At 40.4% G+C, this 27,132-nt stretch overlaps 8 protein-coding genes across 12 annotated transcripts; 2 read left to right on the forward strand and 6 right to left on the reverse strand.

The window, feature by feature from the left end:
* Positions 1-14: 14 nt before the first annotated feature.
* Positions 15-2,970, reverse strand: LOC135339442 (uncharacterized). The gene has a single exon (XM_064535539.1). The coding sequence runs from the start codon at positions 2,849-2,851 to the stop codon at positions 26-28; it is 2,826 nt and encodes a 941-aa protein (XP_064391609.1). The 5' UTR covers positions 2,852-2,970; the 3' UTR covers positions 15-25.
* A 14-nt stretch (positions 2,971-2,984) lies between these two features.
* On the forward strand, positions 2,985-4,819 carry LOC135339457 (large ribosomal subunit protein uL18m-like). The gene is made up of 3 exons (XM_064535561.1): positions 2,985-3,341; positions 4,119-4,347; positions 4,630-4,819. The coding sequence occupies exons 1-3, from the start codon at positions 3,073-3,075 to the stop codon at positions 4,726-4,728; spliced, it is 597 nt and encodes a 198-aa protein (XP_064391631.1). The 5' UTR covers positions 2,985-3,072; the 3' UTR covers positions 4,729-4,819.
* On the reverse strand, positions 4,788-7,549 carry LOC135339449 (RILP-like protein 1). The gene is made up of 7 exons (XM_064535550.1): positions 7,211-7,549; positions 6,357-6,498; positions 5,839-6,065; positions 5,622-5,699; positions 5,324-5,463; positions 5,107-5,211; positions 4,788-4,976 (listed from the first exon to the last, which is right to left on the reverse strand). The coding sequence occupies exons 1-7, from the start codon at positions 7,547-7,549 to the stop codon at positions 4,919-4,921; spliced, it is 1,089 nt and encodes a 362-aa protein (XP_064391620.1). The 3' UTR covers positions 4,788-4,918.
* Positions 7,550-7,594: 45 nt separating this feature from the next.
* Positions 7,595-10,421, reverse strand: LOC135339456 (transmembrane emp24 domain-containing protein 2-like). Its single transcript, XM_064535560.1, has 4 exons — positions 10,203-10,421; positions 9,811-10,000; positions 8,182-8,286; positions 7,595-7,799 (listed from the first exon to the last, which is right to left on the reverse strand). The coding sequence occupies exons 1-4, from the start codon at positions 10,386-10,388 to the stop codon at positions 7,675-7,677; spliced, it is 606 nt and encodes a 201-aa protein (XP_064391630.1). The 5' UTR covers positions 10,389-10,421; the 3' UTR covers positions 7,595-7,674.
* A 26-nt stretch (positions 10,422-10,447) lies between these two features.
* LOC135339448 (notchless protein homolog 1-like) lies at positions 10,448-24,098 on the forward strand. 2 transcript variants are annotated; one of them, XM_064535548.1, is made up of 13 exons: positions 10,448-10,660; positions 10,936-11,110; positions 12,064-12,266; positions 12,396-12,493; positions 12,622-12,814; positions 18,407-18,545; positions 18,972-19,018; positions 19,076-19,172; positions 19,447-19,552; positions 22,652-22,694; positions 22,757-22,816; positions 23,101-23,228; positions 23,917-24,098. In XM_064535548.1, exons 1-13 carry the CDS (start codon positions 10,499-10,501, stop codon positions 23,927-23,929), a joined length of 1,464 nt encoding a protein of 487 aa, XP_064391618.1. In that variant the 5' UTR covers positions 10,448-10,498; the 3' UTR covers positions 23,930-24,098. The 2 variants fall into 2 exon arrangements, with proteins under 2 accessions (XP_064391618.1, XP_064391619.1); XM_064535549.1 differs by lacking the exon at positions 23,917-24,098 and having other exon boundaries at positions 22,652-22,702; positions 23,101-23,233.
* On the reverse strand, positions 13,941-18,384 carry LOC135339445 (uncharacterized). Of its 3 annotated transcripts, none has more exons than XM_064535545.1 (6): positions 18,139-18,384; positions 16,486-18,008; positions 15,963-16,199; positions 15,231-15,269; positions 14,156-14,262; positions 13,941-14,094 (listed from the first exon to the last, which is right to left on the reverse strand). In XM_064535545.1, the coding sequence occupies exons 2-6, from the start codon at positions 17,984-17,986 to the stop codon at positions 14,068-14,070; spliced, it is 1,911 nt and encodes a 636-aa protein (XP_064391615.1). In that variant the 5' UTR covers positions 17,987-18,008; positions 18,139-18,384; the 3' UTR covers positions 13,941-14,067. The 3 variants fall into 3 exon arrangements, with proteins under 3 accessions (XP_064391615.1, XP_064391614.1, XP_064391612.1); XM_064535544.1 differs by having other exon boundaries at positions 18,112-18,384; XM_064535542.1 differs by having other exon boundaries at positions 16,486-18,384.
* On the reverse strand, positions 20,975-22,199 carry LOC135339450 (uncharacterized). The gene has a single exon (XM_064535552.1). It carries the CDS (start codon positions 22,123-22,125, stop codon positions 21,043-21,045), a length of 1,083 nt encoding a protein of 360 aa, XP_064391622.1. The 5' UTR covers positions 22,126-22,199; the 3' UTR covers positions 20,975-21,042.
* On the reverse strand, positions 20,975-27,132 carry LOC135339451 (uncharacterized). Of its 2 annotated transcripts, XM_064535554.1 has the most exons (3): positions 27,021-27,132; positions 26,892-26,909; positions 20,975-25,460 (listed from the first exon to the last, which is right to left on the reverse strand). In XM_064535554.1, the coding sequence occupies exons 1-3, from the start codon at positions 27,027-27,029 to the stop codon at positions 24,480-24,482; spliced, it is 1,008 nt and encodes a 335-aa protein (XP_064391624.1). In that variant the 5' UTR covers positions 27,030-27,132; the 3' UTR covers positions 20,975-24,479. The 2 variants fall into 2 exon arrangements, with proteins under 2 accessions (XP_064391624.1, XP_064391623.1); XM_064535553.1 differs by having other exon boundaries at positions 26,892-27,103.

Here is a 27,132-nt window from a genome sequence, read left to right on the forward strand (position 1 = left end):
TATAATTATTCTGTGTTTTCTAGCATCAAAAACTGAGTCTTGGCTCTATACTGTCACCAAAAACAGATTGTGGGTGTGCAATGCTTAATGAGTTTCGAGAGGATAATTGCCGAGAAACTGACATTAATTGACGCCTACGCTCCTCCTCTGCTCTCGATTGTGGCTGCAATCGATTTCTTATGTCTTGACTTGCTCGGGTTGGTGGTTGAGAAATGGGGTTAGGATTGTCATCGATCCTTGCCGTCCTTGAATGGCTGCTTTCTATTGCTTCTCTGTCTGTTATTCTGGATTGCTGCCTGTGGGTTACTATTTTGTTTCTATAAGTAGTAAGCTCTTCTTCTAGAATTTGCACTCTTGCTCGATACTCGGCTAACTGTACTTCATACTGGGCTTTGTCTTGAGCCCATGTTTTCACGTTTACTTCAAGTTCACGTAGTAGGGTTTTCTCTCTTGCAGAAGCAATCTTTACTTTCTGGTTTGCTTCAAATACCTTTGTCTGCTCGTGCAAACCTTTGCCCTGTCTTCTTCTGTTCTCCTCTAGTTGAGTCTCAAAGTCTACACACTTGGCTCTAAGTTTGGAAACATCTGCTCTCAATGCACTGATCGTTGCTTCCTGAGTGTGATTTTGTCGAGGATTTGACGACAGTTCTTGGTTTTGGTATAGGCTTTTCCTCAGCCTTGTGTTTTCTTTACTCAGAACAGCAATTGCTTCTTTCACCTTGACATTTTGTGCATTCTGTTCAAGTAATGATTCCAATTGAACAATTATCTCTTCTTGTTGCTTACAAATATCAGAACACTTGCGATACTTTTCGTACTTCAACTGCAAATGTCGAACGAGTTTCTGTTGAGCAGAGTGTGCTTCTTGTACCTGTATTAGTTTCGCTTCGACTTCATTCTTCTCGATTAACACATTTTGTAAGGTTTTTACTTTGTTCTGAAGTAACTGTTTCGCAGTAATTTCTGTACTAAGCCGTTGTGATTGCTCTAAAATCTTGTGGATAAGGTCAGCTTTTGTCAGTGCACTCAGAGCTGCCTGGTCGGCAGAAGAGAGAATAACACTGCTCTCCAATTGTAGAAGATGCTCCTCCAATCGTTTAATGTCTCTTCGCAAGTTTTTGTTCTGCTCCCTCAGTTGTAGTATGTCCACTCCCATCTTTTTCACAGCCGTTTTGTAGTCTGATGTTGATTCTGGTTTGGACTCCTTCTCGAGTTCATCTCTGAGTTCTTTCGATAGAATAGATGTCAGCAATCCTGGTTGTATACCTTTAACTGGAGAAAGGTCATTGAAATTTGGAAGTGAATGCATCTGTGTGCCGACATCTGCGTTAAGAAATTTCATACTAGTAGACTTCCACCTCAACACTCCAAAAATCTTGTGGGCGACACTCTCTGAATCGGATTGTGCTATGTCAGAATCATTGATCTCCCAGTACACTCCATTCGCATTGTCTGGACTTGATAAAACCGAGCTCATTGTACTTGGAATCTCAATGTTAGTCGATGCAACTTGAGAAGATTGCCACCATAGCTTTGTCTTGTGTTTTCTGCTGGGAGCGTAAAGCTTTAATATGATACTGACTCCTTTCGCTTTGGATCGAAAAAATGGGTGGAGTGGGTAGAAGACGTAAGCTGGGGATGTCTCAGATGTTTTCTCATATTTGACTACCGCCACAGTATTTTCTTTGTTGTTCATAAAAGGGGCCATTTTCGTATTCAATGCAGTTTGAGACCTAGCCAAATCAGCAAATTCAATCAAAAGAACAACATCCTCACTTCTGAGGGACGAATCCAGCTCAATTCCGTACACGAGAAATTCAAGGCCTTCAAATTTTGGGTATTGTGAAACGGATGGTGTGAGCATAACAGAAGCAGTCATTGTGGGTTCCTCCATACCAGACGAATGATGCAGAGCACTGTGCCCACCAGTTCCTGCCATCCACCTCCAGTTATACTCCCAGTTGTACTGCTTAAATGGCAACAGCTTCTGCAGAGAATGTGCAGCAGAGAACACGACTAAGTCGTTGTTAGCAAGATACAGCTCTACATAGCCTTCATTCCCTTCGGATGTCAAGGCAACAGGCTTTAAAATCTGATGTGTGTAGAGACTTTTGCTACCATCTGTATTTTCAAACAAGCTTTTCTCACGCGTGATGACATTAGAGCCAATCTTTGCAGCTGGCGTGAGGTTTGCAGCTTTGAGATACGTGTTGACTGAGTGAAACACAACGCTCAGTTTTGGAGAGTCACTGAGGAACGGATCTGAAGTAGACAGTTCGTTCTCTCTCTCCAGAAGTTCAGGTAAGGATGGAAATATTGATTTCTCTGGCTCTGCAAGGTGATCAAGGACTGCATTCAGATTCATCCATGTTACTCTCGACTTGATCTTGGGGATTGACTTAGGGCACACTACCTTAAACCAAATTGTGCCAACAACTTTTTTGATATCTGATCCTTCGACATCTGAGGTCAGATATGCAATTTGTACTTGCTTGGCTCTCACGGAAACCTCAGAAACTAATTGTTGTAGGTATTTTGATTTCGAAACGGAGAATGTATATGGAAAGAGACTTTTTGCGATTGTCTTGGGTGGTTTGTCGCTTTGTGAGACTGTTGATGATGAATCAATGTCTTCTTCTAGATCAGGGGTATTGATGCTAAACAGAAATGCTGCACTTGGACAGGTTTGCTTGAAGTTATAAGAAAACTTGGGCCATGTATTGTGGTTTTGTAGATCAATTGCTGCTGATTTGTTCATAGCTCCATCATTTTTTGTCTCAGCTTGACATTGCAGCTCATAGTTCGTGATCCCTTTCATCTCAGCTCTTACAATTTCTATGTGAACATCCATGGTGGCAAGTCGACAAACAAGGATTCCGAAGCAATAACTGCATGCATGAGCTGTGAGTTTTTTCAATAAACACTTTTTTTTTAGTGTTTTTTGGGGTTTTTGTGGCTTCTTGTTGAATATTATGCCAGCCCCACCCTCTTTTGAGGTCATAGTGCAATTTATTTAGAAAAGTGGTTGTGATCCTTCACTGTTTGTTCTCTTGCAAAGAGTTTATGTGATCTATGGCTTGTTTTGGGCTGTTCAGGACTGGTAATAACTTCAAGTGTCTTCATACATGTAGCAGATTCCTTTCAAATGGATTTAAGCAGAACATTGCCAACAGGAGCTCATCAATGTGCTTTGGTGCTCCCCATGTGAACTGTGCTGCGTTGGAAGAGGGAGTGACAAAGTTCTATAGGAATAGAAATCCAAGGAGTTTGGAGCTGTTAGGTGTTGCTGAGAAACCAAAAGGTTTTTGGACCAAAACTCGTCGCGTTGATTACTACCACAGGTGAACAATCTCTTGCCTCCAGCAGCATTGTATCTGTCTATAATTATGCCTCGGTTGCACATGCGCAGCGAGATATATGGTAGTGTGTGCTACAGCTGCTCAATGATATTAAAACTATAGGCTTCTAGTCACGTTTTCTTGGATTGCAATTGTGGAATTGCAAAATATAATGCTTCGTTCTCGAGTTATGGCTAGTTTTGCTTCCGTTGAAGGCTGTTGGAGACTCTTCAGACTCTTGTGTAGCAACGTCTGTTGTCTATTCTATTTAGTAATTAGCTCTGCACTAGAACGCTAGCTATTCGTACCGGCAAGAGTGAGAAAAGAGCACAAAGCCACACTAGCTGTTTCTCATTAATTATGGACTTTGAACTTTCGGCATCCTTTTAGCAATGATTAAGGTCGATCATTTCCCACTCTTTTTCTGCTCTGATTTGCTGTAGTCTCGCGGCCATACTGTGAAGAACTGGTTGATCTATTTTTATGGTCTGCGAAACTAGATATTCTCTGCATGTAGTAAGCATTAATTGTAACTGTACACGTGTGTATTTCATGCATATTATTAGTACTGTAGTTTCACATTGCTATGGCGCCTCCACCGAGGCATCGATCAGCACCCACAGTGTTTTTTATAGATAGTACAATAATTATATTTGTGTTCACGTATAGCGTACATGCATGTGCCTAAATGTACGTATGTCCCTGGGGTGGTAAGTTAGTGTGTCAATCATGTAATGCTTTTGTTGTGGACATCCTCTATCACACTATAAACCACCACAGATTGTTGGTGGACAAATCATCCAGACATTTCACAGCATTTGTGCACCACAATAATGGGAACAGAATAGTGGATGCATCCACAAAAGAGTTCTGCGTTAGCCGACACCTATACAAGACCAGTGACTGTTGTGCTGCCTACAATATAGGCAGGGTAGTTGCTCATCGATGCAAGAATGCTGGCCTGAACAGGGTCATGTGGGAACACAAATGGGATAGAGACCATGCGAGGGTAAGCGCTACTGTGTACAGTAGAGCCTTCAAATAAAGGACACTTGGAATTAAGCAGCCATTATGTTCGTTTTTTTAGAGAGGCTATCCTTAATTTAGAGACATGAATATGAAGAGTGTCCTTTAATCAATTGCCATGTACATGCTTGACTTACTTTATTCAGTATAGCTGCCTATAAGTGGTTATACAGCCATGTTCTTCTATAGTATAGTTTTAAATTGGATAATTTTACGTGGCATATAGTACATGTTTTATATCACCTTGTGACAATTATTCATGCAGATCAAAGCGTTTGTGAGTGGCCTGAAGGAAGAAGGACTCATTCTCAACGAACCGAAACCCAAAAAGAGTCTACCAGAACCTGGTGAACTTCCTAGGTAGTCACATGAACTCCTTTGTCTATCACACACTTGTCATGCATGTGCTCGTTCTCACAATGCTTGTTTATTCAATTGGTCATTCCCAAGAGTAACTAGTATGTTATTGTATCACAAACAAAAAGGTTAGTAAGATTGACATAAAAGGATGGATTATAAAACAATGAGATTGAACTTTTAAAAATTAGGATTGTTTATGTAATTGTTTCTGGTTGATCGGCTGAAGTGAGTGACTCGGTGATTGAATCGAGACTGCAGGGGTGAATGATATGTATGTGAATTGTACTGACCTATGTACTGTGTGTTTGACATAAAATGATCGAAGCTAGGGGATATTTCATAACTATGAGGGTTTTACTATGAAGTAGACGGTTGGTCTCACATTTCTCTAACTCTGGTTGTGGAGCGTGCTCTGGTGTTGAAGTAACCAGGCAGGGAATTAGTGGAGGCATGTCGCGGAGAATACAGTTGCAGTTGCTTTATCTCACTGAAAGAACAACAATATAATTGTCGTTTAACAATACCGTTGTACTCGTTGTTTACTCATAATGCAAAAAGTGATATTTTAACCTGAAAATGTGTGTAGCATATTCACTCACTTTTTGGCCAATTGCAGTTCTTCCCTCATTCCGTCTAGCTCTTCTTTCAGCTCATTCCTCTCTCTCAGCACAGCCAGTAGGTCCTCTTTGTAAAACTTGGGATGGCCATCTTTACTAGACCCTCCACTGCTACTCGATATCTATACGTGGGCGCCAGGACATGTTAATTGGCTCACTAAGTGCGTAAATACAATGATACCAGTTCTGCCACTCAGTATGACATTTGCACCTGGTATGAAGCAATTGGGTTTATCATCCAAACAACTAACAAATTTTCTTCACTGGACATACAACAAACCTCTAAAGTGCTGAGTGCAGCTTCTGCTTTGCTCTCGTCTAGTTGAGCTTTGAGTGCCCTGTTCTCAGCTGTGGAAGTCTGTGAGTGGAAGTTATAGGTGTTAGTACTGCATGTGTATTACCAAACCGCAATTATAGGCATGTATAGTTGTGTGTATATGAACTTTACCTCAACGCGGCTACTATTTGGTAGCTCCAATGTATAATGTGAACCTAACCTGCAAACCATGGTGGGCTTCCACTAATTTCCTCCTGGTTTTCTGCAGCTCTAGCTCCACTTGAGAGAGACGTTTGGACATCCTAGGAAACTGTAAACGATCTGGGCCATTTGCAGCTACTAGTGATCCGTTCGGGTAAAAGTCCAGCGATGTTTCATTCATCATGCTGCTAACTGAATTGGATCTCTTTTGCTCTTCGCTACACGATGCATTCAGTGGGTCTTGGCCTGTGAGTGAGAGTATTATTCAAAGTACTGGTGTGGGTTAGAACTTAATCGGTACTTTAATTGGCTAATGTCAAGCACATAAAGATGCCTGTATAGTATAGAATTGGTATAGACAAACAAGTACACACCAACAATACACTGCATTATAATAAAGACAGTGCTTGTACAGGTTAAATCCTCAACTAAAAATTGTCAGCCTTTTATATACGTCAATCTATTACTAGGCTTATGATCAGGATGCATGCCCAGATTTGTGTATTTGAGTTATGTACACAACTCAATATTACTGACCTCTTGGAACAGGTTTCAGTGAATTGCCTTTCATCCGGTCTAGTTGTTTGGCCAGGTCTTCGTTCCTCATTAAGAGTCTCTCTATCCGCATTGCCAACCTCTTCTTGTCCTCTCTCTCAGCCTCCAGCTTACACTGCTCCTCCTATAGGATAACAGAGGGAGCATGGTATTCATAATGGGGGCTCAAATGCGTTTATGAGGTATCTATATCCTCTCACATACTACACAGACGTTGGGGCTTTGTTTACACTATAGCTACCTCACAGTGTACGCTAGCAGATGATCTCTGCTGTTATTTACTGAGCAAAGTATTGTCATACAGCATATCATACAATGTGATCGTGCAATATCTAGAGTTACAACCAAATATGCCTTGCTTGGCAAAGGAAGGTTGTAAAAATTCCCTGGGTAGCTGCTTATAGAGGTGGTGGTTTCTGTTTACTGGCAAGTGCAGCCTACTATAGTTATAGAAAAGGGGTGTTGTTGCACCTGAACTGAATAATCTGCATGATACAAGCCATAATGCATACCAGTACCATAAATAGGGAAGCTAGCAAGAGCTGCATGCCAACTATTTTAGGATGAATTTGGTTTTCTGCAGGCATGACAACTAACAAACTGCCCTCTTGACACCTCAGTTTGGAGACAACCAATTACACGATGCCTTTACAAACTCTACTGCCTGCCAACATAGCTTAACGGTAAAGATCAAAGACTCCATCAAGAGGCTATAGCTAAATCAACGCTGGTAGCTAGCTACAAACTCTTCAGTGACTTTGAGAGTATTGATAATTAATATTACCCCAACCCTGCCAACAGCAGCTTGTCTAATGAGCTGCTTGCACATCACTTACATCAACTTTATCACTCAGCATGATCCTCTGCTCCCTCTCTTGGGCCAGACTGTCTACTTGAAGCAGTAGCTTTCTGTTGCTGATCTCCAGTCGCTGATGATCCTCCACAAATTGCTCCAGATGCTCCAATGAGCTGATCACCATTGGAATCACTGTTCCCATGTGCACCGAGCCAAACTGCTTGATGAGCTGCTCAAACTGCTCTCCCACTTTCTCTGCTATCTCATAAACGTCTGTAAGCTGTAACTGTAGCTTTGTTGAATTATCTGAAGCCATAGCTAAGCTGTATTTTGCAGAAATTATAGAACCACAACTGTGAGATGTGGTTTTATAGAACATGCCAAGTACTTATAGGTTTGCCACGCCCACTTTTATTCATAGAGACACATGATGAGAGAATTTTGATATACACAGGTAGTCCTACACATGTACATGTATGAATTATAATTGTCCTAAAATTTTCCCTAGATGACTCTCTTGACTTCAAAGAATCTCTTGAGGTAGTAGATTTGTCCAAACGTCATGGCAATGAGGAGGAAGGACTCAAACACGGACCACCAGACCACCCTCGAGTTAGTGTTGTCATTGACTGCAAAAGGAGACAAGTACATAATTACAGTTACAACAGTACTAACCCTATTGATTCAAGTTGTAAATGCACCAGTAATGACGTAGTATACAGTGAAACCCCTTTATGATAACAAAGTTTTGGTTAAGAGATTGTTTAGTATACACAAGCTGTTCATTTGAGACCTGGGTGCCAGTACCACAGTTGGCCTTTCTTTAAGAGTGGGTCATTAAAAGGGGTTCCATTTACATGCACTTAGTGTGTGTAGTATTATACTTCAAAACGTAGGGACTGTTTTCCTGTGAGGTTGTTATTGTGACAACTGAGCTCTAAAGTGAAAATTATGCAGTCCCTAATGGGCGACCAACACCAACACCAACTCATCAACGACACCATTACTCACTCATTCTGTGTATCCTCTCCCTGACTTCCATATACTCTTGCTCGTGCTTAATGACAGCCAGGCCCATAGACAGCTCATTCACCATCTCCTCAAGTTTACCCTGGTCTGCAGGATCAACAACAGCAATAAACAACCACACTTCGAACTAGAGCACTAAAGTGCAAACTCTCGGTCGGCTGGTGACATGATAAAAAAAAAACCATGCAGAAGAGTGATATACAATAAACACTGTTCATACAGTATGTATGATTGAGGCTGTCTAGCACAGTAACTCAGGAGCAATAATAAAACTAAAACAGAGTTTTTAGTGGAACAAGAGACAATTCAGTCGGATTCGGTGCAGCGCACAGGGGAATGCGCCCCCCTTTCTTGCTAAAAGACCAGTGGTCACTGTAGATTAGCTCGAATAAGATCTGGCTCATTCTTTGCAACTCTTCCAACGAAGTGGGTGTGGCTTAGAGCAGCAAGCAGAATAACAGCAGATCTAGTTATAGACTTTTTGAAGATGAAGAGCAAGATAACTTGATCCATTTCTACTCTCTCCTGCTACTATAATTATGCTCATTGCGGATGTATAGTCATCAATCGACCGACCCATGACCAGAAAAGCTACACAAATTAGTTCACCTTTTTTTTATTTTATAAAAAATGTTTCTTAAAATTACTCCCTCCCCTTTTCAAAATTCTGGATCCGCCCCTGGACATACACTGTGAACTACGATCACTGGCAAGAAACCTCGTTGGGTTCCGGGGGGGGGGGATAATGGTCGCAAGGCGAAAACTTAAAGGAATTGACAGAAGGCACCACTAGGAGTGGAGCCTGCGCCTTAATTCGACTCAACACGTGGAGTCTTAGAAGTATGGTATGGCTATCCTGGTGCTAGGACCGCAAAGACAGTAAAGAAGCCTTCCAAAACAACAGGTAGACAACATGCTTGCTATCTATGTTGTAAACTAAGCACTGTGGCATCCAGGTGAATAGGCTCGGAATTCACAAACAGACAGACAGACAAACCAGACGACTTACATGTACTACAACCCATGGCGCCGCGGCGCGTCTCGGGTTAATAACTCTGATTGCGGCCACAGTTTGGCAGGCCAAGAGTTGAGAAGTGGCCCACCACAACAGGTCTAACCACAAACTATAATACTCTGGCTGCATGAATGAGGGTGACATACACATAGGTGACCACAATCAACTTTGGTACGCTGTCAAGCAGTTGACAAATTAACATAACCTCGTAGAGACTTCATTAAGCTCCACACATGTTTATTATCTTCAGCACCATAGTCATAGGGCAATGTACATCTTAATAGTATTCTACAATGTACAGTGTAGGTCAAAATTGAGAAAACTGTCAGTGCCAACAGTGCCTATACGCCACACTACATGTACGTTCCTCTAGTGAACACTTAATGCTTGTACGTACGTCCAATTAGTAATACAGCTACATGCATCTAAATAAAAACTTTTTAAGGTTCAATGCAATGTCCCAAAAGTTACAAAACAACTTCACGGCAAAGGGGCCACCTATATGGTTCCTCTATTACGAAGGGGGTCAACTGGTTCAAATCAATCGAACTTCTTTGAACTGTACATTAATTACCATCACCCTCTGACTTACTCACCGTCTCCCATGGCATGGTCTTTCGGGGCTTCCCCCACTTCCATAGTGAACATGACAATCTTGGGGGTCATAGAAGACATCTGGTTGCTGAAGCAGTACCTGTACAACCCGTCCATGTGAGCAGCAAATGTGTACTTGCCACTCGACTCACGCTCACCCGAGTATATCGTTCTGTCATCGGGGCCTGTTATCTGGAGAGAATTAAGTACACAGTATATTAAATACAAAAACTGTTTTGCGAATATTAGGACAACAGAGGTAACAATCAATATGCAATGATAAACAACGGAGCAATAGATGGAAACTGTAGATCTTTAACACATGGAAGAGCTTTAATACTAGTTATTTTTGAATAGGCTGCACCAGCATCAAAAACTTAGTGCATGTATTTACCTTCACATCAATGTCAAGGAAACCTCCTTCCACTACTTCAAACGTGAGGCCCATTTTCATCCCAGAGCTCACTCTATCAAAGAAACATTCTTGAGCATGTGCATCTATATGAGCAAAGTATCCTCTAGCCTCTGGTAAGAGCCATACTGCACACAGAACAAACAACAATGCTCGACACCACGCCATCTTTTCTTCAGTTTTCTCTAATAAGCCGAATTAAACGTGGCAATAGTAATGTAGTAATGTTGCAATTAAAATTCCTACCCACGTGGCACACAGCTAGCTAGCTAGAAATCATGGAAATGGATGAGCAAGAGATCAAGGAAGGACTTAGTGTGAAGAGAATATTAGCCCAGTTCAAAAATGATGAAGGCCAACTGGTTGGCACACCTCTGGATCTACCAATCGACATAACACCAGAGTCACTGGCCATTCTCTGCAACGTTGTGCTGCAAGATGTAATAATTATTAAGCCTTTTACATTACACATGCTCGTGGACAAGCATTATAAATCTACACCAACTTGTACAAGGCAGTTAGTTTTTCAGAAGGTTACTTTGATCAGTTTCTTGCATCCATCAGTCTGAGTTATAGACATAGTCTCATACCCAACCTCTTTTTTGTCTGGGGGGAATATTCGAATGTGGAGAGTGTTAAATTGTCAGGCTAGCCTAGACACTACGAGCACCTTGAGAGACCTGTGCACAATATTGTGTGTTGATTGTTTGTTTAGGCGGATGGCAATGCATACGAGTTTTATGTGGATGATATTGAGATCCGTGGCTCCCTGTCCAAGACGCTGGAGAGCATTGGCAAAGAGGAGAGGGAAAAGATGTTGGAGATACTCTATCAGCCGCAAGACAAGTTTAAAGTCAAGGCTGTCACCAGATGCTCCAGCAGCATACCAGGTGGGAGAGCTAGTGCAATACTAGTGCAATACTAATGGAATCATTATAAACTATTTGTATAGGATATACCACACCTAAGAGGAGGATATATAGGGTGCATGTCCTCCGAGTAGGTGTGGCATATCTGACTTATACCACGTGACCGCAGCACTATAAAAGGACCTCCCCCTAGCAACAATTCAATCACGATGCAGACTGCAAAAAAAAAACAAGACTATGCTGGATTTTGCAGCCGTCAAAGAGCTAGTTGAGCAACATGTTGACTCCTACAGATGCTCAAGAGTTTCCTTGGTCCAAGCGTTGACCATTCGACGTCCCTTACTGGAGTTGCAAGCTCTTCTTGGATAAAATGTATCTAAACCGCGCCCATGGACCCATGGAAGCTTTGCCATCTTGTTGGAGAGCACCTTCCGTGTTTCTGCCGTCGCTTTGAGTCTTAGTACCGTCAAGCATGGCTCTTTTCTCTTTGCTTACTTTCTTCAACAAATGAAAAAACTAAAAAACAACTTGAAAAACTGTGCATGCCTGGGGCTGTATGCTAATATTCTATATATCCTACAGCTGTTGACCAATGAGATCAATTTGTGGTGACGTAAGTGTGGTATAAGTACTAATAGAGGTCACCACCATTCTGTATACTGTCTGTTAATTGGTGGTTTAATGTCAATTCTGAATATGTTTCTGTTATAATTATAACTCCCACGTTACTAGTGGTGGCCGTTAGTGTAAAAAACCTTTTATTAACAGTACATTGTGTGCATGATTGCCGGATTAATATTATGATAATTGGGATCATTCCCAGGTGGTGAAAGCTGACCTGGGTTGTGGCAGAAGAAGTAGTTGGCCCTTATGCCGTAATGGTTCTTAGAGTCTGTACATTTAAGAGTCCAGGCTGAGGTTGGAGACTCAGGAGGATTAGCCATAAATCCTTTTGCCGTTTCTCCTATATTCAGGTCACGGTGAGGCTGTAATTGCAGTGTGCTTCAGTCCTGACGGCCGTCAGCTGGCCAGTGGGTCGGGGGACATGACAGTCAGGTTCTGGGACGTCTTTACAGAGACACCACTGCACACATGCAAGGCACACACTCACTGGGTGCTCTGCATAGCATGGTCACCAGACAGTAGGAAACTAGCTTCAGGCTGTAAAAATGGCCAGGTTAGTTGATTAACTGTTGACCACTACTCACCTCCCAATCATATCCTTGAATGAATCGATAGGATATGTAGCACATGCATCTTTTACATACAGTGCAGCTCTTTACAATAATTATGTGTTCAACCTCAGGTTTGTATTTGGGACCCAGTCACTGGGAAGCAGATGGGTCACACTCTGATAGGCCACAAGCAATGGATAACATGGCTCACTTGGGAACCACTGCACCTGTGAGTGGAAAATTGCATGCCAATGTACTACTGCGTGTATGCTTGCCTGACCTTTGAACCTAACGCGTTGCTAATATAATGTACATTAGTGTTGAATGCTATAAATAACGTATTTGTGCTTCCCAAAGAGACCCTGAATGTCAGCTGCTTGCGAGTGGCTCTAAGGACGGAACAGTGAGAATATGGAACGTAGCTCTGTATAAGACCACCCTCATCTTGTCAGGCCACACTCACAGTGTGACCTGCATCTTGTGGGGAGGGGAAGGTCTGCTATTCTCTGCATCACAGGACAGAACCATCAAAGTCTGGAGAGCTAAAGATGTAAGAATTTTTATGGAAGCGCAGAATCCCCAATTAATAGATACACTATTATAATAATTATTAGACACTAAGTTGATAAAATCTACATGAGAAGGTACATGGGAAAAGGGTCTTAGAGGAGGTACATGTATACTACTGTATAGTGGGTTATTTTCGAGGCACTAAATATTCGCGGATTGCCCAAACTAAACATTTCGAGGATAGCGTAGTGGTTCAAATGACCGCGTCTCTACAGTGGAGAGTGTAAACCAATTTCGAAGCATTAAATGTTCGTGCCTCGAACATAACCAGCTATACAGCCCTGGTATAATTATGAGACTTAGCATATAACTTGTATCCCATTGTCAAGCAAAGTAAAATTAATGTAGTAAGCCTCAAGACAAGGTTTGCACATGCACACTATACATATACTAGTATCTAAACGAGTTAGGCACTGTTTTGTTTTGTCGGTGTCCATGTAATTTAAAACTCTCAGCCACTTGTAGTACCCTCGCTACGCTGGGGATACTAAATCAGTGCCTTTGCACATGAGTTATTTATAACTGAAGTGATCCTGTACCAGGAACAATGGAACAGGGTCACTAAAGTAGAAAGCTAGAATTATAGCTCCTGCTGCTTAGCCAATTTATTGTATAACACTCTTTTGGTTGCCTGTAGATTTTTATTATTCATGTCAACAGCCGAGGGTTAGCACTTCAGTGCTCTAGTTTGTCTGTTTGTAATGTACGTGTTTGTAATGTACGTGTGAGTCTGCTTACCTTTATGTCATAGCACTGCGTTTACTGCATGCATATCCTTTACACAACAAGTTATTAGTTTTAATGGTGGCAGATTTTGATTTTAAAGCTTTGTTGTCGAATAAAGCGAGCAAAAGCTAAGAAGCTTGAACTTGCACATTGGTAGCTATAGCTAAAGTACACGCCGCCTTTATTTGAGGTAAAGTACGTATTTACAGCTGAAGTGATCCCGTACCAGGAACAATGGAAAAGGGTTACAGTAGACTCGTTAATCTGGTCACCCTTGGGACCATGCAGCTTGGCCGGAATAGCGAGGTGGGAAATAGCTGCGGCTTAAAAACGACCTTACCCTCGAATGTAATAACTAATTTAGCGGTTTTTGTCTCGAGGATAATGAAAAAAATTTCATTTTAGTATGAACATTTCATTGACACAACAACAATGTTATAAACTGAGTAGATTAAAGAATGATAAGCACTAGAGCAATAAAGTGCTAACTCTCGGCTTGTGACCTGATTATAAAGAAACCAGCATCATCATGGTCTGTATAATGAATAGACATGCATGATAAACACTGGGAGCCTCAGGAGTTAATTGGACTAACCTCAACATTGAATCCACCTGGAAGTGTGAAATTCTCGTTGTATTGGGGTATGTTCATAATTGCAGGTATAAGATGTCGAATGCACACAACTGCTACTAGCATAGGTTCTGCGTGTGTGTTAGAATGTGAGTGTTGATTGAGGTACTATTATAGCAGGATATTTTCATGAGGTGCACATTTCGCGTTTTCGAGGGCAGAGCAGTTAACTCAAAAATTATAACTGGGATAAACTCCCACGCACCGGTATTTCACATGCAAAGCTATTGGTCAGTGTGGTTTCCTGGCATTGAACTGCGAATATTACAACCCACGAATATTATAACCCTCTTTTGGAGGCTCTGGAGCCAAATAACGGAAATGTACACCCGCGAACATTTCCCGCTATACGGTATAATTGTTTTGTTACAGTTCTAATTATGTTGTACCATAATGCTATAAAATGTGAACTATAAATACTGTAGTTTGTAGCTTGCTTGAAAGTTTGGGACAAACACCCTATAGCGTTAATTTCGCAGTTTTACTTCGGTCATTTGAGCATTCTGCGGAATATTAATTTGATTTGTATATCCTAGGCTTTGGGAACTGCATTATGTATTGCACGACTTAGCATTAGATATAAACTTGTAACAGAAAAGAAACTGGAGTCACAAATTTAGAAGCCTGCATGGAATTATAAATTGCATGCGCGTTTGTAATAAAGCGCCTCAGATCAAAGCCGCGTGTTATGGACTCGAGGTTAACGCGGTACGAGGCGTATATATACCTAGCTAAACGCCATGCAAGTTCAAGCTTCTTAGCTTTTACTAGACAACAAAGCTGTCCACTAACTAATGTATTGAGGCTATCCATGCTGCTGTGAACGCACGCACCGCCATGGCATCTGGCATCCAGGTGAGCATGCAGGCTCAGAATCATGGACACAGAGACCAGCGTGCTACTACATGTATAACCCGTGGCCACCTACGACGCCTTTGGCTAATAAGCATACTGATATTATGTAAACCTTTATCAAAATTATTGCACAGTATTATTATAGTGTGTATTAGCATGTTGAGTATGAATGTATGTAGCGTACCGCCATATCTTTTCCAGCAGACCCATGATCTCGGTCCATCTGAGTATATATAATAAATTATTATAGTAATGAAAGCACCGCGGGTGCTGATGCCTCGGTGGAGGTGCCAAAGCTACATAACGTAAAGCTTTTATACACGCATTGATTATAATTATCATGATGAACATTTTTAATTTTGCTGTGCAATCGCAGGGAAACTCAAGTAGTGGGTAATGATCAACCATTATTGTTGTTAAAAACGATCGATACCAAAAGTTCAAGATTAATGGCTGCAAGTCAGCAGAGCCTTGCAGCTCTCTTCTCACTCTTGCAGCTACCAGTAGCTAGCGTTCTAGTGCAGAGCTAACTACTAAGTAGAGTAGCAACACTCGGTGAACAAGTTTTGCTACGGACTCTTCTGAAAAGGCTGCAATGGCATTCCAAGTAAGCAAAACTAGGCATAACTCGAGAACAAAACTTTGTTTTGCCAATCCACAAATAGCAAGCCAAGAAAACATGACTATAAGCCTATAAAGACTCTTACTTGCACTTCATTGATCCTTGAGCAGCTGTAGCAGTCTACACACAAACACACTACCGTATACCTCGCTTGCGCATGCGCACCGAGGCATAATTATGAAATAAAGTTATAATATCATGTTTCCGTTCCTCCACAGTGACTTCAAAGTTAGTGTGAGTACTTCTTCTAGTTGTTCCATACCTATCTAATCGTACAGTCATACACTAACTTACCCAGAGCTTGAAAAGAGTATTTGAAAATGGTAGAAAGAATAGTCCCAATCAATATTCCAATAAGAGCTCCACACACAAGGCTGATGAACATTAAACAGACAGGAAATGACGTGTCGGGGTTTTCATGTTGAAGAGCAGCAAATGCTGCTCCTAGTAAAGAATACCCTTCCGGTGTAAACAGTATCTTCCAAAATATAATGCTTCTTCTCGCATATGTAATAATAATGGTTGCAAGATCTGTGTGTCAGTAAGCAGACATGGTAAATACATGTGGTATCCAGAGTAGATGTATTGGCAGATTCAGTCAATGCAGTAAATCAATGGTGTAGGGCCAATAATCGATAATCCCCACTGCGTTAAAAACACTGTAAGTACGTATAGAGATTAATTACATGGTTTAATTATGTACTATATTGATCATAATTCTAATCAAGTTTTTCAGTTGTGTCAAACACAATACCAAAAATGTCTAAAACAATATCAGCAGCATCGAAGAATGCTTTCTAAATATTTTAGAACTCACCGATTTGACATACTCTAAAGATAGCCGTAAGTAGTGAAAACACCATCTCAAACAGTGCAAGCACTATATATCCTAGGGATGCACCAAATATAATGCCTAGTACAAGACCAGTAGCAGCTGAGAATGCAGGAAGATGTGAAACACTATTAATGGGACTGTATTGAGCAGCCAATTTTGTAGGACCAGCAATGTTGCCAATCGCAGCTCCTAAGACGGTAAACATAGCAGGTATTATAGATGTGCTCAAAGATTGTCGTGAGCTGAGCGACCCTGTATATATTGTACCTTCCTGTGAGTAAATACTATTTTGCTCTAGTGCCTCAACTTGTTGTCGTGTCAAAGGAAACACAATATTTGCCACATGTTGTGGCATGGTGTAGATCAGTATAACGGATCCTTTTTCCACTGCATGAAACTGAAGTGCTCCTCTTTCAGTTAACTCAAACACGTTACAAATTATCGTTGATATGTTTCGAATAGTGCTGATTCTCATTTGTCTGTATTTGCAGTCAATTAAAAAAACACACTGGTATCGATCGGTTGGACCAGCAACAATTCTGACATTATTACGGTGTAGTCTCGCCTTACAGTATGTTTCCAGAGCAGCTTTGTAATCGTTTAATGATTTATTAATTTCCTGATCTCTTTTGCAAAATGTGTTGATAATTTTTTCTATTAGTCTAAAGTCAAACCATGAGTAATATCCACGCATACTTTCAAAAACGTCACGTACTGAAGAACATTTTCTCTTCATACGCCTTATATGTTTCTCATTGAAGAGCATACATTTCCTTTTAGCATCGGTGTCCTGCGCTTGAAATGCTTTCAGTTCAGACAAGAAGAATATTAAATTTTGGTGCTCGTCTCGATCCCTGTTACTTGGTATTGACATCATACCACTTGTTATGAGACTAGCAAATTGTCCCCGGATTTGTTCAGTTTGGAATTCCAAATCCTCTCCTCTACATGTAGAAGAAAATTGAGACAGTTCAAAAGAAGATTTAGATTTGACTTGGAAAGAATACAAATTGTCAGAGTCATCACCAGAATCACTTTCATCACAGTCACTGTCATCACTAGAATCAGAGCTATCAGTATCTGGTGGAACTAGTTGTTTATAGTTTTGTTTCAGCACATTCAAGCTAGCTTTTAGCCACACTTCTTCTTCAAGGATATTAATAATGTCTGTGTATATTGAAGAATCAATCTTAACTTTATTCATCATTACATCAACAATTCTTTTAGCATGTTCTATACGATCGTGAGATTCATTGCTGAGGTAAGAAACATCTTCTTGAGACCAGATGCCTAGTGGTGTTAAGGCAGTCCTGATACCTCCAGGTGATTGTTGTATACCCTTGACTAATTTGTCATAGCTTCTTTCTAAAGCCTTGTGTTCGGGATGAGTGTGTACTAGAATGGCCGTAGACTGTCCAACCATTAGTTTGTGTGCCACAACCATTAGTTTGTGTGCCATAAAATCCACACAGCACAATAACATGTGAAGGAGCTGTTTAAGAAATCTATACAAGAATGCACAATCCATATTTAGTGAAATCAATAGAGCTTAGAAAACTGATCAAGCTATGTACATGTAATATAATATATAAGGCTAATGTTTAGAACCTGATTAGAACGAGAGTCTTGTATGACCTTTTGTCCTTGATAAGGGCTTTATTGTTTCTCGCCGTAAGACCAGTTGTTTGTTCTGAATACACTCGTAGCACGGTATGTATGTTATCTAGTACGAAACTTTATACAGAAAGGTTATCAAGTATCAGGTATGACTCAGCAAATACGTATGTGAATATACTCGTCCCATATATGGTTTTTGTTTTCGTGAATATCGATCAATTATGTAACTTGAAGCGTTGTTGTTTTTAGATTGTAATTTTCTGATGTCTCGATCTCCTTTCTATAGGGTGTCCTGTGTCGAACTCTCCAGGGTCACGGTCACTGGGTGAACACCATGGCACTGAGCACAGACTATGCACTGAGAACAGGAGCGTTTGATCCGGCTGACAGGGCATTGGAGCACATTGGCATACAGGGAATGTCATGTGAGTGTCATACTCTCTCTAGCTTGAATGACAGGTTGGTTAGAACAATACTTGTCTGTACACAGACCCAGTATACGTAAAACAGGCTTACATGCATGGTTGTATTTTACGGTTCCTAAAAGGCGGTGAAGTTTGGTATCTGTGTGCAAGGGAGTGTGTGAACAATTAATTACTTCAACATTCGATCTATTAACTGTCGTACAGTGTTAGTATGAGTTAACAAGTTAGTATGAACAAGTAAAATTGCCAAGCCGGATAATCGAGGTTCCAGAGTATAATAGAGAGACATATTCTACTATACTAATTTAGGTTTTGCAATTATTTTTATTGTTGCGAATTGATCAAGGGCGAAAATCGCATGCTCAAAAAAATATTCTAGTAATAATTATATGGTAGTCACAAGATTTGAGTCTTGCAATTTTGCAGCTGCGGAGTTGAAAACTAGAGCGCTGGCAAGATACAACTCACTAAAGGTACGCTCCTTTTTATGACTATGTGTAAGACAAACTCACAGTATGCTCTCTCTCCAGGGCACTGAGCCTGAAAGAATGGTGTCAGGGTCTGACGACTTTACACTATTTCTGTGGCAACCAGGAGAGAGCAAGAAGCACCTAGCTAGAATGACAGGTTGGTTAGAACAATACCTCAGACCCTGACAAAATGTATGTACGTAAAACAGGCTTACATTAATAGCTATTAAGTGAATTATGATCCTTACCGTTTTTCTTTCCATAAGTAAGTACGCTCTCCATATTTATGTATTGTGTATTGTATGTAGCCGTGGGCTGTGCTATACGTATCTATAATTACGCCAGTATAGATTACAGTAACATTATTAATTTGTTACAAGATCTTAGAGCTTAAGTGTACATTACTCAAATTCCTACCCCCCCCCCCCCAGGCCACCAACAGCTGATTAACGAGGTGTGCTTTTCTCCCAATGGGAGACTGATAGCGAGTGCCTCATTTGACAAGTCAGTAAAATTATGGGACGGAAAGACAGGAAAGTGAGTGACCATTTTACTGCTACGGTGTTTTGCGAGTGGAAATTAAACCTCTGCGAAATTTGGCGCTCTATACATGTATTAAAAGAATGTTTTGTGATTTGCTATCAGGCAAGGATTTTTATATGCAAGTACTATAATAGCTCTGATTTTTGTTGAAATACCATAAAATCGCATGTTTGCAAAACATTGTTACGTATGTAGTAATATGCACAGTTCATGTATACCTCCTTAAAGTACATGTATGACTCATCCTGAGTTTAATGCAAAAAATATTAATGAAAGTGACAAGGTTTTTCTAGAGAGGCCGGCCGGTATGCATAGGCAGCCTCGGGGTATACTAGTCCTTTTGTATATTTGTCTGTGTATTCTGAGTCTTCACTAGATGCCATATAGCTCTTCGTTTGCAGCATGAATAGCCTAAACACAACAAGTTGTTAGTTTTAACAGTGAAAGATTACTTTGTCAAATAAAAGCGAGCAAAAGGCTACATGTAAGAAAGATTACCTTGCGCATTGGCTATAGCTACGATGTAGGTAGATCTAGCTAACGCGGCTTTAGTTCGAGGCAATGCCATTACACATGTGCACTACCGCCACAGAGGAGGTTGGCCATGCGTCATCAATCATGTGACATTCCTAAGGTCTCTGCTCGCGTTATCATAGATACCGTTAAAAAGTTATGGCTACTCTTGCTTTGCTGAGCTTATAACACATATAACACATGACTAGCTGTGTCTGTTGATTGGCTGGACCAAGATTAGAGGATAGAGTATAGTTTAGCGGTGCTGTATGCAGCTTGCACTATACATATATAGTGGCTGGCAAGAATCTAGTAAATACTGTATGCACTGATATCTCGCCAGAATAGAAGGGATAGGGTTGGTTAATGATATCAAAACAAGCCAGGGAGACACAAAGTTTGCCTTCAGTCTCTAATGACTGTGCAACACCAACTAGAAGTTACATACAACTCATTGTCAATTTTTGTGCCAGCTCAGTAAAAAAAAGTGGTGCACGTGATCGTGTCCAACCTCCTCTGCTACTGCCATATGGAGCCCTGTTTCTTTCATGGGAAGATACTCCAGGTTTTTTTTGCTGTTTCTACCCCGGTTTCAGTGTACGCATGCCTGCAGGTACCCTGTTCGTGACAATCTAGGTTTCTCTGCTGTCCCATGCAGTGCACGTCTGTGACCATGCATGCACCCTTACCAGTCACGTTCATATCTGATTTTCCTTCATAATTATAGTTTAGTTTCGTTACCCTGTTAGTTGCTGCTATATATTTTCTCTGCTATAATATGTTCCCATGTTCATTCAAAACTATATATTACTGCTTTTCACATATTTTTTACGTCATAATTATGTTGTTGTAGGGCACTATTACATGCATATATATAATGTAACTGACAAGGGTTTCTCAGTGTTCTAGTTATCTTAATTATCACATGCATGGTTATAATGCTACAAAAACGGTCTCATAGATTATATAAATTACACTGGAGTCTCGGAAGTGGTGTCATTCTTGTTCTCTGTCTCCGAATCTGAAAGGTTTAACTCAACGACTTTCACCACTAAGTCTTCATACGATCGATGTTTTTCTATTTGGCTGTCTTGATTGTGCTCTTGTTTCGAGTCATCACCTTCTTTCTCTTTTGTGCCTTCTACGTCGGGCTTTTTTTCATCTTCATCATTAACCAGCACACTCCACGGGGTAGCAACGACTAGTACGAAAATTGATGCAATCCCAAACGCCTCTATAAAAGTTCCATAGACGGCAAAATCTCTGTACCTTACAAAAGCCATTGAAAGGGCTGCAGCTACCAGCAAAATGATAACAGGAGATTGCTGGATAATGATGGCTATCAGTCGATAGGCTCTTTGATTACAGCATCTTTTGAGCACTTTATAGCAGGCTAGTATAATCATACCACCAAACTTCATCGTGTAGATGCCGTACGTTAGAGTACCTCCTGCCAAGCCAACAGCATCCCCCACGCTGTACACAAATTCAAAGCAGATAATTCGATCGGTTTCAGTCACATTATCACAACTAGTGATAGGTGTTCTCTGCCAACCCCTCGTAGCATCTGTGGTTCCTATAAAGCATATTTTCTTGTCGTCACATTCGATTGTCCTCTCAATAAGAAACCTCTCCCATAGAGCTAGTAAAGAGCTCATTAGCAGTGTGAATGCGTTCAGCCTCAACATTAGAGCAAGCCACGATAGTTGAGTTTGTCTCCAATTATCGTCCATCTCTTTGACTCCATATTGACTCTCTTTCTTGAGAAAAGCTGTTATGTTTTTGTCTGATTCTCCATACAGAGTGAATACTATTGTGTTCACTTTCTCTGCTATCCACTGGTTGATCCTTCTCACCTTTGTGTTAGGCTTTTCCTTATTCTTCTCCTTTGGAGCTTTGTGTCTCCTTTGACCACAGGTTACACGGTATGTAATGTAGATAGGATATATGAAGGCAATACTAAGATATAGAACCATGCCAAAAGCTGCATACAAAGTAGCCAGTGGTAAGACATCCAATAGTTCCAGTGTAAGAAGAATGTAGCTTGGCTCCATGTCTTTTGCTGGCAGCAGTTACACAAGAACTGTAGTAGTCAAAAAAAGTCAGTACTAGATTCATATTCTACTGCTCTGAACCTTGGACTATAATTATATCTATGGGCTGTCTGTGGTGTCATTAGTGTAAAGTCATATATTCCAGTGAGAATGCCGTGGTTACGGAATTCTATAGCTGTTTAATGTGGTTATGACATGAATAATACTGCGATGGTGACCTAGCTTTGATATATGGCCTGTTTATAGGTGTGGTGTGACCATTGTACAAATAATATTATAGCCTTTCAGTCTGAGATACAATTACATGGGGAAGTATGTGAAAAGGCAATTAAGCTACACATCAAGTGAAAAGGCAATTAAGCTACACATCGAAGTAGTGCCAATCCTAGTAGGCTTTAAAAAATACTGAAACAGTTTTAGTGACCACACAAATGAATTTATGAACACAGAGTGACTATAGCTGTGTTATCAATCAACCTAGCTTACAATTCTTGCTCCACATTTTTCACTTTGTATTGCATTGCAGGTTTTTGTCTAGTCTAAGAGGTCATGTCAGTGCAGTGTATCAGGTCAGTAGGTCAGTCCATGTGTGTGTAAATTGCTGGTGTCATGGCAGTTATCTCTGCTGCAGATTGCTTGGTCAGCAGACAGTCGACTTCTGTGCAGTGGCAGCTCTGACAGTACACTAAAGGTAATCTACTCAGTCTGTATGCATACACCTTACAGTCACGTTACATGTATATACTAGCTCCTAAATACATTGTAGGAAGCTGGTGTACTCATAGTGATTATTTGGGAGTGCCTTGGATTCCAGGTTCTAGTTATGCCAGGACCAGTACTTTGTTACTTGTTTAAATCCAATTTTTATATGCTCGATCTGCATAAGATAATTTCTTGGTTTAGATGTACACAGTGCAACTGTATACGTATTAATTCATAATGATGATGTAAACGTAATTATTGTACATTGTCTAGGTGTGGAATATTCGAGAGAGGAAATTACTAATGGATCTGCCCGGTCACGCAGACGAGGTGTTTTCTGTAGATTGGAGTCCTGACGGTGAGAAAGTGGCCAGCGGAGGACGTGACAAAGTACTCAAATTGTGAGTACCTGTTTACATTTACGATTGTGCAATAACTACGTATTAATTACTGCAAAGTTTTACAAGCATCAAACGTATATAAACTTTCAGGTTCTAAATTCATTGGCTTCGTAAAAGTTAAATTGTGTACCAATACATGTACAGTACTTGTATGAAGAGTGTTCTGAGTGTATCGCAGATCATGTACACACAAAAATAGATACTTTAATTATGCACTTAATTCTTACTGATGATTGACAGTGTACATGTAGGTATTACCTAGTCGGGCATCGCCGCCCTCGACCGTTGCACGGAAGGACATTATAGGGAATCAAACCTATCGAAAGTGTTGTTCTGTGGAATTCCACCAGCTCCAATCAGATTGCAGTGTCTCAAGTGGATTGATCACACCTACTCAACTTTACCACGTGTGAATTTTGCACATGCTAGAGACGTGGTCAACCACCCGCTTTAATAAATGATATTCATTGCTATTGGCTATAGCACCCACTTAGAATGAATGATTTCATGGTACTATTGCGCAACAGGCCAAAACAAAACTATGGGTGGCCTGATTCCTAACCTCCTTCCGTGCAATGATCGAGGGCGGCGACGCCCGACATTTTAGGCAAGCCCTACTCTGCACTTCATGTAATTAATGACAAAACCTGACTTTCTCCTCATCTCTATCAATTTTGTACACACGCAGATGGAGAAGATGATGCATTTAATGTCCGAACTGCTGACAGTGTACGTCTTATTATGTATAATTGTGTTCATTTTTAAGATAATTTCTCACTTTATGACTTGTATGTTTATTTACATGAAGTGTACCAAATTATGCAGTATGTAAAAGGGCTCGTACCTCGATCATGGTGTTCTTGTAGCATGTGCATTCTAAGTTGTACCATCCCATTTCATCTAATTGTATGCATTTTTGTAATTCCTAGAGCTAACATGTGTTCAACACCCAATACGTGCAAATACATGCAGTGTGTACCAGATACATACAGCAGCATCATCATTATTGCCATTTTGATACATGTATGTTAACATGCATGATTACATGTATGTACTGCCCTTGCAGCTCACTTGGAAGTTTGGGGCAAATAGTAAATTCCAAAAAACCCACTTGAGAAAACCCACTTGAGATATAAGTGTAACAGTTTACATAAACCACAATACTATAGATAAATTTTGGAACAATAGACCAGATCTTTATGTGGATATAATACATCTATCTATACCTACGGTATTCATTCATTTCATTGCTCAAGCTATAACTTCAAGCATTTTAATATCTTTGGTGGTAGCCTTCACAGCCTTAGAGTTGCGTTTTTGGCAGATAAAGTAAATAGGAGAGACGATAGCGATCAGAGTAAATGTGATTGTGGTGAATCCAATCCTTGTACTAGCATTGGCTGCCCTGTTGCAATTCATGGTGTTGATTGTCCTATTAGCAGCAAAGGAGTCGCAGCCAAAAGCACAATCTAGCGGTTGATGGTTGTCTGCTAATATGTACATTGGGAAACTGATTATCATGACAACCAGACCAGCTGTAACCAAGCCAGTAAACATTCTGTCTTTGTCCTTGTTGGAATACAACGCATACAGCCAGTAGATTATTTCGGCAACGATGCCAATGAACATGCAGGCAATAATGAAAGATACACTTGTAGCAATGTCGGACCTGCTACAAAATTCAGGTGACTCGACCATCACTACAACAGCAGAGAAGAGTGTGTCCATTTTCACCAACACCGTAACCATGTCAATAGCAGCTAACCAATTTGGATAAGAGTCCTTCTGTGATTTTCCTTTCGTTATTTTTATAAGCTTGTGTATCAAAGAAGGTACAAGTTGGAAGATGATTAGAGCCATTCCGAGGGAAAACGAAGCAGCAATGCGGTTGCTAGTAACACAGTCTTCGTTACAACCAAGTTCCGGCCCGTACTGTCCAAGAATGTATGTAATGTTGTCGCCGTAAAAATAAAGCAATGCTCCAAGAGTTTGAATAGCTGAGACTATAAAGCTCGAATAATGATGCTTGTATACACACAAGTAGATGAAGTGACCACAAGCGAGTGTGCCAAAGAAAAGTACAGCGACGAGTCCAAACATAATCACTGCTACGAGAGCACTTGTTTCTTGATCACTATTGGAAACGATGATGATCTCTCGAATGATTGTGTTGAGCATGTCGGCAAGAAGGATGATGACAAAGAGGCCTCTGCTCTCAGGAATCTGTTTAGACTGCACGCGTGAGTGAACACACACATAATTGTCAGGCTAGACTATTATTAATTGGTGTTATGCACCTATGACCATGCAGTCTTAAGGTTACGGTCAACCGTTTGCTCATTAATTATTCATGAGCTAGATCTAGTGATCTTTTCCAGCTAGAATGAGCTGGAAGTCCAGCTGAAACGCAGTAGTCATTTTATGGCTCGAATAGACATTTTTACTATAAAGCTTAGGTACAGTCTACTGTAGCTTCACTATATGCAGGGCGGGTCGAAGAGATATTTCGAAAAAAAGGCTACTGAAAGCTCACAAGAGGCTGTTTTCCTTGGCTCTGGCCGCCATTTTAAGTGGAGTTAGTCTACATATTATTATTTTGTGAGAGTTTGTTGGCCTGGAAAGAAAAAAACGCTTCGACCCGCCCTCCAGAATGGTAAGAAGCATCATATAAGAGCAAGAACACAGAGCTAGAAGTGTTTTTGGAAGTTTAAAATGACTACTAGTTTTGTGGTGTTTCTAGTAACTTGATGATCGCTCAGAGCTTCCACTGGAAAATATTTTGAAGACTGATACTTGTCATACAGGATGATACACAATATATTTATCATGTGTGTGCTTCAAATTTTTATCATGGCATTTATAGTTTCACAAAAATCATTATAAGAAAAATCATGAATATTCATGAGCAAACTGTTTACCCGCAACCTTAAATAATAGTTGTACTGCCCTTTGCAGCTCACTTCGAAGTTTAGGGCAAATAGTAAATTGCAAAAAACCACTTGAGATAAGTGTAACAGTTTACATAAGTAAACCACAATACTATAGAGCAAGGGACCAAGTTTGGAATACACCAGATCTTTATGTTTTGTTGTTGTAGTTTTTCACGCTATTTGTTGTAGCTCACGTAAGCTCACATGAAGTTTAGGCAAATCGTATACTATTACAAAAAACCACTTGAGGTAAGTGTAACAGTTTACAGCTAATTTAAAACCACAACTTGGCCAAATCTCTATCTCTATAAGTACTAAGTTTGGGCTGTAGAAGTAGCTTGATTACGACATAAACTGCCTGTTCGTCTAGCTATTTTTATTGTTGACTGAGAAACAGCCTGCTGCTGAACCAGTCTCCAATTCTCTGCCACAATGACATAGTACGCCACTTAACTCCTCTTGATAAGGATTAGTTTTTCATGGTTACCCAACTAGTAGTTTATGCTGAATACTGTACTAGGTATAGCTAGATCTATATATCCACATAAAGATCTTTTCCAAATTTAAACTTGGTCCCTTGCTCTATAGTATTGTGGTTTACTTGTGTAAACTGTTACACTTATCTCAAGTGGTTTTTTGCAATTTACTATTTGCTCCAAACTTTCAAGTGAGCTGCAAAGGGCAGTATAACTATACCTATACATTTTAATATTAGATCTAATGTTGGACTTACTCCTCCATATGGTGTTCCCTGAAACATATACCATTGCAGATGTACATGTGGGAAGAAACAACAATCATGCATTATGAATTTAACATGACTATATAATTATATAATTATAGCTATGGCATTTGCACTTACCACTTCCATTTTATAAGGTATAATTATGTTGATTATGATGTATGGTAGACCAGCTAGCTATAGACTTTTACAGTATCTATGGTGTCATGAGAGCCACACCCAATTAACTACA

The sequence above is a fragment of the Halichondria panicea genome, chromosome 8, assembly GCF_963675165.1.
Source record: "Halichondria panicea chromosome 8, odHalPani1.1, whole genome shotgun sequence".
NCBI classification, from domain to species: Eukaryota; Metazoa; Porifera; class Demospongiae; order Suberitida; family Halichondriidae; genus Halichondria; species Halichondria panicea.

Excerpts from the sequence above, each read along its gene's own strand:
- LOC135339456 (XM_064535560.1), bottom strand. The coding sequence starts at position 10,388 with ATGGCGTGGTGTCGAGCATTGTTGTTTGTTCTGTGTGCAGTATGGCTC. Across the intron at positions 10,001-10,202 it reads TCCTTGACATTGATGTGAAG|ATAACAGGCCCCGATGACAG; the intron begins GTAAATACATGC and ends AATTCTCTCCAG. Across the intron at positions 7,800-8,181 it reads GGAGAGGATACACAGAATGA|TCAATGACAACACTAACTCG; the intron begins GTGAGTAATGGT and ends CTCCTTTTGCAG.
- LOC135339450 (XM_064535552.1), bottom strand. The coding sequence starts at position 22,125 with ATGGAGCCAAGCTACATTCTTCTTACACTGGAACTATTGGATGTCTTA.
- LOC135339451 (XM_064535553.1), bottom strand. The coding sequence starts at position 26,963 with ATGCATGATTGTTGTTTCTTCCCACATGTACATCTGCAATGGTATATG. Across the intron at positions 25,461-26,891 it reads AGGGAACACCATATGGAGGA|TCTAAACAGATTCCTGAGAG; the intron begins GTAAGTCCAACA and ends TCACGCGTGCAG.
- LOC135339457 (XM_064535561.1), top strand. The coding sequence starts at position 3,073 with ATGGCTTGTTTTGGGCTGTTCAGGACTGGTAATAACTTCAAGTGTCTT. Across the intron at positions 3,342-4,118 it reads CGCGTTGATTACTACCACAG|ATTGTTGGTGGACAAATCAT; the intron begins GTGAACAATCTC and ends AAACCACCACAG. Across the intron at positions 4,348-4,629 it reads GGGATAGAGACCATGCGAGG|ATCAAAGCGTTTGTGAGTGG; the intron begins GTAAGCGCTACT and ends TTATTCATGCAG.
- LOC135339445 (XM_064535542.1), bottom strand. The coding sequence starts at position 18,031 with ATGGATTGTGCATTCTTGTATAGATTTCTTAAACAGCTCCTTCACATG. Across the intron at positions 16,200-16,485 it reads CTTTAGAGTATGTCAAATCG|ATCTTGCAACCATTATTATT; the intron begins GTGAGTTCTAAA and ends ACTGACACACAG. Across the intron at positions 14,263-15,230 it reads CTGCTGGAAAAGATATGGCG|AACCTATGCTAGTAGCAGTT; the intron begins GTACGCTACATA and ends ACACACACGCAG.
- LOC135339448 (XM_064535548.1), top strand. The coding sequence starts at position 10,499 with ATGGAAATGGATGAGCAAGAGATCAAGGAAGGACTTAGTGTGAAGAGA. Across the intron at positions 12,815-18,406 it reads AAGTCTGGAGAGCTAAAGAT|GGTGTCCTGTGTCGAACTCT; the intron begins GTAAGAATTTTT and ends TCCTTTCTATAG. Across the intron at positions 19,553-22,651 it reads TGGGACGGAAAGACAGGAAA|GTTTTTGTCTAGTCTAAGAG; the intron begins GTGAGTGACCAT and ends ATTGCATTGCAG.
- LOC135339442 (XM_064535539.1), bottom strand. The coding sequence starts at position 2,851 with ATGGATGTTCACATAGAAATTGTAAGAGCTGAGATGAAAGGGATCACG.
- LOC135339449 (XM_064535550.1), bottom strand. The coding sequence starts at position 7,549 with ATGTTCTATAAAACCACATCTCACAGTTGTGGTTCTATAATTTCTGCA. Across the intron at positions 5,212-5,323 it reads GAACTGCAATTGGCCAAAAA|TGAGATAAAGCAACTGCAAC; the intron begins GTGAGTGAATAT and ends TTGTTCTTTCAG. Across the intron at positions 4,977-5,106 it reads ACAACCAGAGTTAGAGAAAT|TCTCGATTCAATCACCGAGT; the intron begins GTGAGACCAACC and ends TCACCCCTGCAG.